Source organism: Oryzias melastigma, linkage group LG5 (genome assembly GCF_002922805.2).
Source record: "Oryzias melastigma strain HK-1 linkage group LG5, ASM292280v2, whole genome shotgun sequence".
Lineage (NCBI taxonomy): Eukaryota > Metazoa > Chordata > Actinopteri > Beloniformes > Adrianichthyidae > Oryzias > Oryzias melastigma.
Window position 1 is genome coordinate 4,929,452 of NC_050516.1, and position 15,010 is coordinate 4,944,461.

Consider the following 15,010-nt stretch of genomic DNA (forward strand, 5'->3'; position numbering starts at 1 on the left):
TTTCCTGCTTTCGTTTCTGCCTTTTCCTTTGTTGTTGCCACAGAGGTCAAATGCAAAATGAAATGCTAAATATTTCAGTTCATATGATAATTTCTAGCTAAAAGGAAGCTCAAATACCAAATCACATGTAAAAAAAATTAAAATGTAAGCTGTAGGATAGCTCGCAAAATGCAGAATATTTTTAAATGTTTATTAATATACTAAACTGAATGTGGTAGTATTGAAATGCTAAGTTGCATGAGCCACTATGAGCCTCGGAGATGATTCTTATGGTCTGAGGGGCCTTTGCTGGGTTATGTCAGGAAAGTCTATGCTGAAGATAATCAGATTGCATGTTTGGAAGCAGTTCATGGACTGAGTCAGAGTTGTTGTAGAGCGGCTGCAGTGGCCAGATTGAAACCAGGCTTAAGTCTGTCCAAGACATATTTACAGATGAATGCACACCGTTACATAAAGAGAGTTGAACAAGAGCTCTTTCTTTAGTTTTTGCATCTCCTAACCCACTTTTACGTAAGCCCCCAGTCTCTTTCAGATTTTTGTGTGTGTAATTTTTTGCTCTGTGGTTTCATTATGGTCTCCGTTTTTAGCTAAATGTGTTCCAGTAGACTGGTAAATTGTGCATCAAAATCACTGATGCGGGCTGATGGTGGAACCACTCACTCTGATATAATGAAGCCTGCTGGGCTCCAGCATATCCAGTTACAGTTCATTTGATAGCAGCATATCAGGCTTGTCACAGAGATTTACATGGACGGAGTTGTTCCCAACGTGCTTTCATAACCCACACCACCAAAGTTCCTGAAGGGGGCACAGGATGTGCAACAGCGATCTGTGAAAGTGCAGAGTGACGATTCACATTTAACCACGTGGTTCCACAGAATCAGGATAATTGTTGTCAATGTGGTTTCTCTCATTTATTCCAAAGCAATGAGGACATTTAACCACATTTTTCAAACTTTGGTCACATATCTCAAAAAGCCACCACAAGGTGACTTAAATGCGACTTGTTTCATTTTGGTAAAAACTTGCCCTTTTCAAAATCAACATTGATCGTGTAAACGGTCATGGAGTTACAGTAGGTCAAATTTATGTGTCGACAAATAAAGAGCTAAGAGTTAAAGTTTAGAGCAAAGAGCAATGAAGCCCAACATGGAGTCAGTAAAAACATTCTGGTCAACGTTAGCAAAGCTGGTTAGGGTGACACTTCAGACAAATCAGACATTTGGTGGTACAAGCACCAAATTTGACATGGATGTACTTTAAGGATCCCCTCTTCCAGAAAAGCACGTTAGCCATGTGGGAAATCCAAAATGGCGGCCATATGTAAAGATGGCGGCCATACACTCAATTTTACAAAAAAAGAAATCATTGTCTATTTGCCCCAATCTCAACAATAAGAATACCATTATGTGTATTATTTATATATAATGTATTAAAATCTTGGATTTTCTGGTGAATAATGTGCGTTTCTGAACGAAGGGATCTGAACACATGCTCATACCCAACACGTCACATATTGACGTTTGGTTAAGGACCCTTTCGCGTCACTTTTTGACATTTTTGGTGTCCCCAACTCATCAGTTATTGACGGGCTGGCTCCTTGTAAAATCAAGGGTCCTCAACCCTCGGGACGCCGTACCGTATGCAGTACCGGATGCGCACTAGTCCTCGGGACGTGTCCGGAACCGGTACCCTAACCTTAATCTGGTACTGGTTCGCATCCAGTACCGCGTTCAGTTCGCAGCCGGCACCGCATCTGGTACCGGTTCCGGTCCAGTACCGCATCTGGTCCAGTGTCGCGTTAGGGTACCAGTACCGGGGTTTGGGTAACGTTGAGCTACGTGTTGCAGTATTTTTTTACCTGAGCTAGCCTGCAGCCTGGAGGCTGGGGACCTGTGAGATAATGGGACAGCCAATACGTTAAAAAATAAAAAAAATATCGAGTTGGGGAGAACCAAATTGTCAAAAAGTGACGCGGAGGGGTCCTTAGCCAAATGTCAATAGTTGGGAGTGAGAATTATTGAGTGAGGATTATTTTAATAAGCAGCTTCACTAAATTAGAGAAGCTGGCCCAATATTATTGCAGCATTTTATTACAAATACTTTTTCCATCCATCCATCTTCTTGACCGCTTTGTCCCTGTCGGGGTCGCGGGGTTGCCGGAGCCTATCCCGGCTACTGATGGGCGAAGGCGGGGTACACCCTGGACAGGTCGCCAGTCTGTCACAGGGCCTCAATCACACACACATTCACTCTCACATTCACACCTAGGGGCAATTTAGAGTCACCAATCAACCTACGAAGCATGTTTTTGGACGGTGGGAGGAAGCCGGAGTCCCCGGTGAAAACCCACGCATGCACGGGGAGAACATGCAAACTCCACACAGAAAGGTCCCAGCCGGGATTCAAACCGGGGCCTTCTCGCTGTGAGGCGAGAGCGCTAACCACTTGCGCCACCGTGCAGCCCTTACAAATACTTTTTTTTCATAGAAAAGTTTTGGACCTGATAACTCCGCGCTACTTTGACATGTCCTGGCAGGAAGAGTCCAGGTTGTGATGTAAGTTGTGGTTCTGTACCAGTTGTCCAGCACCGACAGGACTTCTCCTGCTTGACAAGCCGGTAAACGTCAGCCTCTACTGGGTGTGTTTCTCAATTTTTGCTGCAAACGGAAAAAAGCTTCAGCTGCGGGTTTCTGACGGATTTTCAACGTCTGCATGTGGCAGCCTTTTAAAATCCACTCGGAGGCTGCGAGGCAGATCGAGTGGACCAAAATCTGTGGAATAACTGACTGGACTTACCAATTATAGAGCTGGAGCGTCTTCAGGGAGCTCAGAAGGGCAATAAAAACAAAGCAAAAACAAGTAAAAAGTCCAGATCCCTTTGCTCCTGGTCTGAGGCGCCGTCACTCTTTCCGTCTGCAGGAGCGTCGTATTGAACAAAAGGAAAACAAATGAGTTTGGACTCTGCTGAACTTTGTATGAACAATCTGGGTTAAATCTGACCAGATGGGACTTTTGAGTACATTGCTGACATCATACTTATAAAAAGCACTTATCTTATGTTATATTTGGCATCTAGGTTTCTTTAAATACAACAAGACAAACTTTTGCTGTTAAATTCCAGTTTTATTTTGTTAGTTTTACTAAAAGTTCCTTCTATGAGCAGCGAACTGCTCCTTTTATACTAAACTCTTCAATCAAAACGTTCTTGTGTTCACTGTTCGGTCATTTTTACAGGATCTAGAACAAATTTTGTTTTACTAAGTGTTTGAAAAGCACTTATTTCAAACTAGCATAAAAATGGAGAGTTTAGAGAGCCTCTGTGTGGATTTAAGATGAGGCATAGACCTTATTTATGGTAAAAGCTACCAATGGTCTTTTGAATGCCTCTGATTGATAGTCGTCTGATCCCAGAACCGGTTCTGTTGATGTTGGTTCTTTATTTAAGTTGTTTGAAGGTCCAAATATTTATAACACAGATCTGAACACATTTGGATCAATGGGTTTGGACTCTACAGAAGTAAAAATACTAGTAAAAAATTGTGTTCCTCAGGGTTCTAGACTTCGAGGTGTTTCTCTTTCCCCTAAAACTAACAAAAATCTATATTTTTCTCTCCAAGAAGAATTTACTCTACTTTTCATAGATGCAATGCTGCACCACAGTGGGTGCAGTATTATTGGCCGTAGTTCAGAGGTAGAATTGTTGACCTCTAATTGGAAGATTGCATATTTGGCTCCCACCTATGTGTCAAAGTGTCCTTGGGCAAGACACTGAACCCCACAGTGCTCCTGATGGTTATATGTTGGCAACAGTGTTCAGCATCAGTGTGTGAATGTGTGTGTGCATGAGTGAATGTGACTGTAAAGTGCTATGGGCCTTCTAAGAAAGTAGTAAAGTGCTATACAAGTATTTGCCGTTTACCATTTTACCGTTTACTAATAACTTGTCTTATAGGCATCATTGGATGTCCTTTAAATTTGTGCTTTTAAGTGATGGGAAAGTAATGCTTCTCAGAGACGGCGGGGTCGTGTTTCTGTTGCAGAGGTGTTGTGTAAACAGAAATGACATCACCTTATGTTTGGCTAAAGCAGCTCAGGAGGAAATCAGGTTCTTCTCCAGCTGATTGGAGCACCAGTGTTCACAGATGTGGGAGACGCTGCCTCCGAGCCCTTAAAGTCTCACTCAATCATCTTTTGATGGATCGTAAAAGCATTCCCAGTGGTCTTTCAAATATGATTATGCTATTTAAAGCAAAAAAAAAAAAAAAACCTGTGCCATTTTCTGGAACGTAGTTTCTGCAGAGCGCCACAAGTTTAATTGAGCAGGACTGTTGGTGTGAAGCAAGCCCACCTGAAAACATCGTGGAGTTTTTCCTATTGGACTTATAAGGATAAATTCAACCAATGCCAATATCGTCCAAGACCGTTATTGGTTCTGATATTCTGCCCATCCCTACCAAAAACCCCAACATAACATCGGTGCAACAAAAATGGTGACAATATTGTAGCTATTCAGTCATACCGTTTGTAGCCAGATGCCAGCTCAGACGAAGAAAACAAAGACGTTCATGGATCTATTGTCGATAAGAGGATGCATCGGAATGGAGCAGAGCAGGCAGTTTGTGTCCCGCCCAGCGCGTTTTCTAGGTCACAAATACGATCTTTATCAAACTGGATTTTTCCATTTGCTCCTGATTCATGATTTTAATAAAGAAATAATCAGAAATCGATACTAAGCTAAATTTTCTCTCTATACATCTCACAAATACTTGTTAAAAACCAAATACTCATCAGTCTCAATGAGGACAATGTTTTTCCACTTTCGCCGGTCAGGTTCAACCCGTCCGACCGTCGTCGTGGTGACAGTCACGGCTGCAGCCGCTGTAACTCCAAAGCATGTGTTGCTAATGGCGCCGTGACATTACGCAGGAGCTGGCCATTCCTGCGTGACCTGACACGCTCACGGCGGTCTTTTCAGCCTTCACGGCTAAAATACGTGCCAATAGGGTCTGCTTTATATTTAGGCTGTCTATTTCGCAGCACGCTGGAGAGGCAGCTGACATTATGTCACCTCATAACTCCCTCTAAGCACTGCTTAAAAACCCAGATTAGGAGGCTGACTCTGTGAGTTCCTCCCCCCTCCAGAGGTTTTCATGTCGAGTTTCTCTCAGCAGGAGGTCGGCTGATGTATTCATTTCCATACAACAACAGTTTTGGAGAGGAAAGAGCTGCCGGCTCTCCTCTCCACTCCATCATTTCTGGATTTTTTTTGGCTGACTAAGCCGCAGAGTTGGGATCCATTATCGTGAAACTTAAGTAAGCGATTATTTGCCATAAAATTGATAGTTGTTATTAGCTGTCGGTGCACTTTGTGTCAGGATTTCGGCATAAAATATAGCTATCAGTTTGTCCTCTATTCAAAGCCAAAGTTGGGCAAACCGATCATTATTTTCTTTTTGACTCAGATGAGGGGGTTTTCATGAGCACTGGATGAATAGATGAAATACAAGTCCATCCTTTCATTTTGTGCTTAAAGTTTACAAACTTACCAAATAAAAGTGGCTAAAAAACAAACATTTATATTCTGCAGTTTAAGAACCTCTAATTAGGGCTTCTACTGCTATTATAGTTGAATATTTATTTACATATATATTTAAGTATACATTTAATATGAATTAAATATTAACAAATTAAATAATTAGTAATTGACAATTAAATATTGATAACAAATATACAATTGTCCATGTCCCTAGTAAGAAATGGAAATGAAAACAGACAAAACTGTTTGGCTGACCTAACAGTACTGAGAAGGCACTAAATGACATAATCACCTAATTAGCATGTTATTTGTGTAGAGTCAATATGTGAAAAATAGGAAGAACAATTACATATACTAAATAAAGTATCAAAGCCAAGCAAACAAACAAACAAACAGAAAATTTGTTTTTTTATTTGAAAATTGTGTTTTTGGTGACTTTATCATGTTTTTGTGGTATTTTTCTCATGATAAAAAACATATATAAAGAAAATAGAGCTTAAAATCACATTTTTTAAATATTTCTTTATTCAAGTTGCTGTGAATCTGGAGCATATGGAAAAATGCCTTTTGAGAAAATCGTATTAGGGATGTAGAAAATACGCTGGGCAGGTCAGAAGATCACTGCTCCGCCACATTTTGATCCATCTACTGGTAGACGACCATAACGTCTATGTTTTCTTTGCCCGAGCTGGCATTTGGCTCAGAAATGTACGGCTGTATAGCTCCAACATCGCTTTCTGTTTTTGATGCATGGCTAATATTATATTGTAAGCTTGTGGGAGAGAGTGTAAACAGATGGGTGACAGGAAGTGGGGGCAGAAGTGCAACACTTCAGAGGAAAATTTTTACTGCAGCTCTGCAGAAACTATGTCCTAGAAAACAACATGTGTTTTTTATTTAATCAAAAAACGTCATAATCAAAAGACTCTTGGGAATGCTTTTAAAATAGATCAAAAAATGATTGGATTGAGACTCTAATAATAACTAGATATATAGCATTACCTGCGATAATGCTAGTGTGAATGCTGTCCGTTGAATGTGGCCTCTAAAGATACCAGAGCTGATAGCTGAAGATGCAGAAACTGATAGCTGAAAATGTTGAAGCTGATAGCTTGCTAAAATATTACCTAAATGACAAATTAGCCTATATTTTGGTAAAATGTCTAATTTAACCAAAACCGCCATCATGAAGCTAAAATATTAGTGAAATGAGAAATTTGCCTGAAAAATTGAAATGATGCTTAACTTAACCAAAACAGCAAGCTTGTAGCTGAAATATTAGCTAAACTCTAAATTAGCCCAAAAAATCTGGTAAAATGTCTAATTTAACCAAAACACTACCATAAAACTAAAATATTAGCAAGATGCCAAATTTGCCAAAAAAACTGAAAACATGTTTAGTTTAGCCAAAACAGTTAGACTGTGGCTAAAATATTAGCTAAGCTCCAAATTAACCTAAAAATATGGTAAAATGTCTCATTTAGCCAAAACAGCTATGATAAAAATGAAACATTAGCTAAACTCCAAATTACCCTGAAAAACAAACAAAAAAAAAAGTCTAATTTAGCCAAAACGATTAACCTGTGGATAAAACATTAGCTAAACTCCAAAATAGCCTAAAAACCTTAGTAAATACCAAAATTGTTGAAAAAGCTAGCATAATGCCAATATAACAGCTGGAAATCACAAATCTCTCAACAACCCTAGTAGATGCCAAACAGCTATTTTAGCAGTTAAAATATTAGATGAATCCAAAATTATTTTAAAAATAATTGAATTGTTCTTGGTTTGGGCGAGTATGCGAGTCAGTAGAGGTGGTTTTTAACTGAATAGTGGGGGAAAACCAATGTTTTGGTGGTCAGGAGGGAAGGGCGGGAACTTTAACACCAGAGATCTCACCATCCATCCATCCATCCATTTTCTTGACCGCTTCTTCCCTTTCGGGGTCGCGGGGGTGCTGGAGCCTATCCCGGCTACTGATGGGCGAAGGTGGGGTACACCCTGGACAGGTCGCCAGTCTGTCGCAGGGCCTCAATCACACACCCATTCACTCACACATTCACACCTAGGGACAATTTAGAGTCACCAATTAACCTATGAAGCATGTTTTTGGACGGTGGGAGGAAGCCGGAGTCCCCGGTGAAAACCCACGCATGCACGGGGAGAACATGCAAACTCCACACAGAAAGGTCCCAGCTGGGAGTCGAACCGGGGCCTTCTCGCTGTGAGGCGAGAGCGCTAACCACTGCGCCACCGTGCAGCCCGAGATCTCACCAGCAACACCTTAATAAAACACACTCCTTGATACATTATAACTCTTTGACTGTTTACCCAATCAACACAAACCAGATGATTTTGACGTGGAGAAAAGCTTCTCTTCTTATCGGTTTTACACCAAAATACAAATAGATATCCTTTGTCTCTGCTTCCAAATCCTAGAATTACATTATTTACGTCAACCATTGAAGAGTTACAGTAGTTTGAAAGGACGTCAACATTAGAGGTATAGTTCTGGTGTTAAAGGTTTAATCTCTCAGAGATTTGGGTGAACCAATACACCCAAAACAACGCGTTAAAGGAATCATTCACCCATTTGTGAAGAGATCAACCCCTGTAAGACATTTTGTTGTTGCAAAAGTGAAAAGGCCTCTTGCTGAAAGCTCACATGAACAGAGGATCTTTGATTTGGGAACTTTTTTTATCAACAGTTGCAGATTTTCTGAGTTTTTCCCATCATAAGCATAGACGTTTAATGTTTGTATTTTGCCTAGAGGACCATATTGTAAAATTTGTGTGTGTTTGTACAGGAGGACGAGCCGCAGAGTGTGACGGTGGTCCTCCTGCGCGAGGCTGGATCTCTTGGATTTAACATCGTGGGAGGACGGCCGTGCGCGGTAGGTTGAAAGACCCTTTTCAGGCCGTCTCACCTTTCTCATCAAGAGTCGGATGGCAACCCGAGAACGACCAGCACATTCTGACAGACTCGCAACACGCATCGACCCCTCCCCTGGAATGTGTTGTGCAGTTGTAGAACAGAAAGGCTGAACGATTCCAGAGTTTGTCTTATAGTGTGCTTGAACATGTTTGGCTTTACAGATAGAATATAAAAAACAAAAAAAACCCTATAATTAGTTTTACGAGAGTTAAATCTGGGGTTATGGCTCCGACCGCAGTTGTTTGGTCTCTAATAAGGGGATTTTGGTGGTGATATAAACACTGAAGAACGACTCCTTATCCCCGCCTGAACTTTCACAGCCGCTCTGTTTCCGACCCCGAGGCCACGAGGTAAAAGTCATTAATGATGCCACATGCTCTGCTGACTGAAAGGCTGAAAGTCTCTCAGCAGCAGTAACATCATTTCCCCTCTGCCCAACACACTGTTCCTCTGCAGCGGAGCTTCAGCTTTAAGGCCGTGGATGAGCCAGACCTTCTCTGGCGGCTATGTTTTTTTTATTTGTGAACTTCCCGGCAGTTATTTGTCAGTACAGGAAACCTTCCTTTATGTGGTGTTCATGTGGTTTAAAGACAAATTGTCCTAATTTTTTGTTCCCACAATATTGACCGACTGTGCCGATGCTGAGCCCCCGTCCACCTTGGTTCCACAAATTGACTGTATATACGAACTGGACTGAGTGAGTGTGATGTCACCCATAGAAAACGGCTTAAGCTCTAGTCACATGCACTCCTACGAAGTGTTGATCCATACAGGTTCTGCAGGTTTTTGGACTGGAGGGTCGTAGACAGGAGCGCAGGTATGTCTTGCGATTCCCTTGAAGCTCTTAGGCTACCTCAAGGGGCGACAGACATGAAAATGTAACAGTGTGGCCAGGAATTATGATGGCGGGGCAAAGCAACTAGAGTAGGAATAGTTTCCAATATCTCCTGCTCTTCATCTTCTAATTGTCTGGACACACCTGAACCAGGTAATTAGTCATGAAAGGGCTTGGATATCGAGCGTCCCTCGAGACCTGGAGTTGCCCATCCCTGAACTAGAGACAGTAATGATGGAAGTCCTGCAATTTTCAGTCCTTGTCAGGATAGTTCACCTATTCAAACTTTATAGTTAAACCCTTTTTATTTCTGATAAAATGACAATTGTTGCTTTACATTTGTCCGTGACTCGGTCGTCGCTTCATTCCTTATCTTTCAACATCAAGTGACCAACAAATACGGTGGCAGTTTTGGTCCAGGTATTCCGACTGAGAAATCTCTCACTGAATCAAAGCTCAGTCCGATTGGAAACAAACCGGCACCACCTCGAAAGATGGGTCCAAGAGCGCTACCTGGTCCCGGACCAGAGTCCACTTGGGTGTACTCAGACGGAAAATTTGTCCCGTATTATCGGGGTAAACAAACACTTGTTCACTTTAAGCAAACTAAATGTGTCCAGTCAAGTTATACACACTTTTGACATGCGGGTGATGTACAATTCTCTTTACGCCACAGTCTACCTTTTGTCTGAACAGGCGTCTCACTTACTGCTCACAAATGGTGACTGTACGGGGTAGGCAGGTGACACAAGTGCTCAGAAGATGACCGGAGGACGCCGACACAAACTACTCTCTGAATGTCTCATTTCTTGAATTTTGACAGTGTGTAAGAACAGCACTAACGAGCTCCTTGTTCAGTTCCAGGGTGTAAAAAAAAAAAAGTACAACACACCTGTGTATCCCCTACTTCTATTTTACTTACCTTTGCTTGTTGTATAAGTGTTCAATACAACCTTTAGACCACTGCATGTACTTAGAAAATAAAGTCAGTGAATATTTGAACAAGCTGTCTATGATTTTGGTTTTTTCTGTGGCCCACCTGTGCGTCCTGTACAAGTTTGCCCATTTTTTACACGCACAAAGCCTGTAAGGGCAGTCGTAAGTGACTAAAATCTTGTTTCAACAAAATGAAGTCAATCAAGATGCCATTTTTTCCGATTTGGACAACGACATGTTGGCACCAGATGGTGTCAAAAAACAGTGATTGGTCCGAGTCCATCTGAGTTGACGTTTCTATGGCAACCACTCTCGCCAATCAAGAGAGAGCTTGTTGGAAATCTACACCCCTATAACTTGAGAGGGAGTAACACAAAATCCTTCAATCGAATACTTTGAGCGTTTGACTTGGAGGCCAGCAGGCACCACCTACTTTTATTAATACATCTGATTGGTCAGTTTATAACTTCAATAACTTGCACTACAGAAAATGATCATGGGAATAAAAATAAAATGAGTAAAAAAGTGTTAAAAGGGGTATTGAACCAATTCTGACAAATATAATAACTGAGGAAAAGCTGTTTATCTCTCTATAAAAGTCTATGGGATTTTTGGTTTCTTGGAACCAGCAGGTACTTCCTGTTTGGAACCCAAGGGGGGGAGGGGTCACTCAGTCCAGCTCTCATGTACAGTCAATGGTTCCACAGGTCTCTCTGGTTAACCTTTGAACTCGCAGAGCTCAGCAGGAGTGTGGGACGTGTCTCTTGTTGTTTTAGAGAGCCGTTAACCCACACTTAGCGGGGGGGAGGCAAACTACTCCATGTCTCTTTGGCGTGTCAACATCTCCATGTTTCAGCCCTGTTGTGGGCCAAGGTCAAGCCTGAAGGTCTGGGAAGGATCTGACGTGAAGGCTAATCCGACAATCCACACTCAACTGGGGTTAAAGGGTCAATTCACCCAAATTACACCCAAAGACATATTTTTTCACTTAACCATACTAGGGTCTGACTGGCCTTGCAGATATTTTGGCTTTTTAAAATCCACCAGTGCTGATGGTGCAAATATTTTAGAAGCCTCAAAGTCAGAGCAGTATTTTTAGTTTATGGGTTGCGCTTCAATTGGACTCCTACATTTTAGGGTTAGAGTTATGTGTTTTATGCTACAAAAATTCAATCTTGTCAACTATAACTATCTATCTGTTTGGGTAATTTGGGATCCAAAAGGTCCAACATATCTTAAACTCAAACTTATATCTTATCTCATCGGGAATCAGCTGATGTGCAGAGAAAAGCAGCTTTTCGCTTGTATTGTACGGGAATGTTTACGCCACTAAAAACCAGGATGGAAGGAGTTGCCATCACTATTAGCTAATAGGGAGATGATTAAAAGAGCATGTATACCCCCTAAAAAAGACAGTTTGTACTACTTTGGCTGCAAACTCTTCTCCCAAAAATTGTTGACGTTAAAAACCAGTGAGGGTCCAATGACTGGAAAAACCGCACTGATAGATTAAAGATGCATCATGTCCCTTTTTGCCTTTTTGCCTGATCTGAGTGAACACTTTATGTATTTATGTAAAGGTTTTCAGACAAAAAAAATAAAGGAAAAATGTTCTCTCCAGTGTGTTTTTGTTCAACAGTTGCATATTGTCATAAAATTTTACCTTGTGAAACATTGTGACTAATCGCGATTAATCAAAACACTATCAACTTTAATCGGTTGACAGCACTACTTTGTATAGATTCAAACTTCAGTTGTTTGTCTTTTTTTGTATAATTTCTGTTTTGATTGCTTGAAATAAGCCATTTTCAATTCCAATTCCAGTAAAGGTGCAAAGGTTCACCAGACGGCAAAACTTGCATGCATGAAATGAAAATATGTATGAATGCATGAAAATATGCTAATCAGAAACAAACTTCCCATAGAACTCCACAGAATGGATGTAATGCTTTACCCTCTAACAAAATTTGGATGGTTATTCCCTCGTGATTCAAATATGTCACATCGCAGTGTCACAAGCTTCCATGTTTCAGTCTCCTCAGATGCAATCTCATCTTTTTGGCACTTTAGGACATTAGTTTGAGTTGAGAAATCCTCTCAAACTGTTCTACAAGAGTTTAGTTGTATAATTTAAAGGACTACCATTAAAATTGTGTTTTTTTTAACATGTTCTTGTGGTATTTTTTTGATGATGAAAGATATACATACAGACAAGTAAGCTCAAAATCACAGACACAATGGTTGTGGCTCAGGAACAGGTGAGAAAAACAGATTGTAGATGTGACATAGAAAATACTTCCTGCTTTATTCTGACGCATCCACTTGTAAACAATTAGATCCATGTTTGCTCAAATCTGTGTGGCTGGATGGCTCCAACATTTGTTACACAGATATTGTTTGATTGGGGGTGTGAGGGGCTGTAAGCTAGCGGGAGAGCATGTAAACGGAGAGCTCTCAGCAGCGGGGCGGGAAAGTGGGACTGTAGTTAAACTGTACCAATCCTCTCACCCACAACTTCGAGTCAAATTTCTAACAACTTACAGCCGCTCTGCAGAAACTATGTCCTAGAAAACGACACAGATTTTGGGGGGATTTTGGCTAAAAACTGCAAATTCATAATGAAAAGAACAGTGGGAATGCTTTGAGAATAGCTCAAAACATGAGAGGAATGGGTCTTTAAACAACATAGCTAAATGCCAAATCTGCCTAAAAACTGGAAACATGACTAAATTAGCCCAAAACGGCTAGCATAATGCTAAAATGTTAGCTAAACTCAGAATTTGCCTAAAAAAACTGGAAACATGACCAAATTTGCTGAAAACGGATAATATAATGCAGAAATGTTAGCTAAACTCAGAATTTGCCTAAACAAACTAGAAAAATGTCTAAATTTGCCAAACAGCTTACTAAAATAAAAGCTGAATGCCAAATTACTCTAAAAGCCCAGTGGTTGCTAAACATTTTAAAGTTTGAAGTGTCTCAGGCTGAAAGTGCTCAAAGTTCTTGATGGATTTGAGCAATTTCTCATTCATTTTTCTCTCAATATTTCAAAAAAGAAAAAGTTTATGAATACCAAAAGTGCAAGCCGTAATGTCATGAACAAGCGGAACATTTTGATACCAAGATTGCTGAAATTGGGATATGAGTTTTTATGTGCTGAAAAAATTAAAGAAAGAAGCATGAGATTCATTATTGTGTGAATACATTCACACAATAATGAATCATTTCTATAAAGAACACAGTCAACAGAAGATCAAAACTGGAGGAAAAACATAAAATAGCTTCTATTTTTTCTTTATGAAATTAAATGTTTTAATTCTGTCTATGCAGATATTCTTTTTGCGTCTCAGTTGTTTTAGTTTCTTTTTTGTTATTTTAGAAGAAATAACTTGTGTTTCTTCTGCAGGACGACAAAGATGGCGCATCGAACGAGGGGATTTTTGTGTCCAAAATAGTGGAGAGCGGTCCAGCAGACAAGGAGGGGGGCCTTCAAGTTCACGACAGGATCATTGAGGTAGGTGACCAATTAAAAAAAAGAAAAAAAAAGAAAAAAAGAGTTGTCTGTTTCAGCGACTGGGACTCTTGACGACTTGAGGTGAGCCGTAAGTGAGGTGGTCTTAGTTTCGAGTCAGGCCGAACAAATCCTGCAGCGATCTGGAAGCGTGTGAAACAGCAGCATCACAAAGCCTCGCTTTTACCGAACATCCTGACTTTTGCACAATGGCTGCATTGAAATGAGAGATTTATGGGCTTACGAGTGCGCAGTACTGCAGGCAACGAGATGACAAATTCAAGTTCGTCTCGGGTTTTATTGTCAGAGCGCGGTGAAACTGCACCGAGCAGAAAGCGGAGCGCATTGTTCACCTCCATGCAGTTCACCAAGCGTAGAACTCAACACCCGGACTGTGTGATCAGTCTGCTCCATCCTTCATCCGGACACGTTTCGCTTCAGTCCTGTCAGAAGTTTTTACCCCTTACCTGCTTTGTTACAAATGCTCTTATATTGAAAGAGAATGTATACATACCATCACACTCCCACCACCATGCTCGGATGTCTTTTCCAAAATGCTCTTAGGTTGACTCCAGTTGAAAGGGGAACAGAGACATTTTGGGTGTCCCCAACTCGTTGTTTTTTATGTGCTGGCAACTGTCAAGATGCGGTACCGGACGTGGTTCCCCACATTTAACCCATCCCCTGGGGGAGTGGTGACCTGCAGACACTGCTGCTATCAGGAACCATTTGGTGGTTTAACAACGCCCTCCCAATCCATCTCGTGTCACGCTGGGAGGCATTGGGTCCCAGTTTTTGAGACTTTATTAAGACTCAGCTATGGAATGGCAGGAATGGCACTCTACCACTAGGCGACTAAGTTGAATTTAAACCAGAATTATATTTTAATAAACATATTGTGGTTAAAAAAACAACTTTAAATGAAAAAAATATGTTTTTATTCATTTATTTACTAAAAAGAAAAAACATTGAATTTTTTTCTGCAGATTTTACTGGTTCATGCAACTTTTTATGATTGATGCCACCTGTGTCTATGCGTTTATATCTGAACATGACTCCCAAACTTGGCTGAAATTCACTATTTTTCTCATGTTTTATCAGACCAACTCAAATCCGAAAGCACAAGACTGTAAAACTTTAAATGTCCTCCGATGTTCTATCGATGTGAGCAGTCGTTTGTTTAAAGTTATACTCTACAATTTCCCCAACATTACAAGGAGTAAAAGTATTTTTTTAAATATTGTGCACTCTCTA

General features: G+C 40.7%; 1 protein-coding gene across 2 annotated transcripts in view; it reads left to right on the forward strand.

Moving 5' to 3' along the window:
• Positions 1 to 15,010, forward strand: part of pdzrn3b (PDZ domain containing RING finger 3b) — a 110,318-nt gene that overhangs the window by 3,974 nt on the left and 91,334 nt on the right. For both annotated transcript variants that reach the window (XM_024270768.2, XM_024270769.2), the window contains exons 2-3: positions 8,347 to 8,433; positions 13,652 to 13,759. In XM_024270768.2, coding sequence (XP_024126536.1) covers positions 8,347 to 8,433; positions 13,652 to 13,759 — 195 coding nt within the window. The remainder of the gene's footprint in view (positions 1 to 8,346; positions 8,434 to 13,651; positions 13,760 to 15,010) is intronic.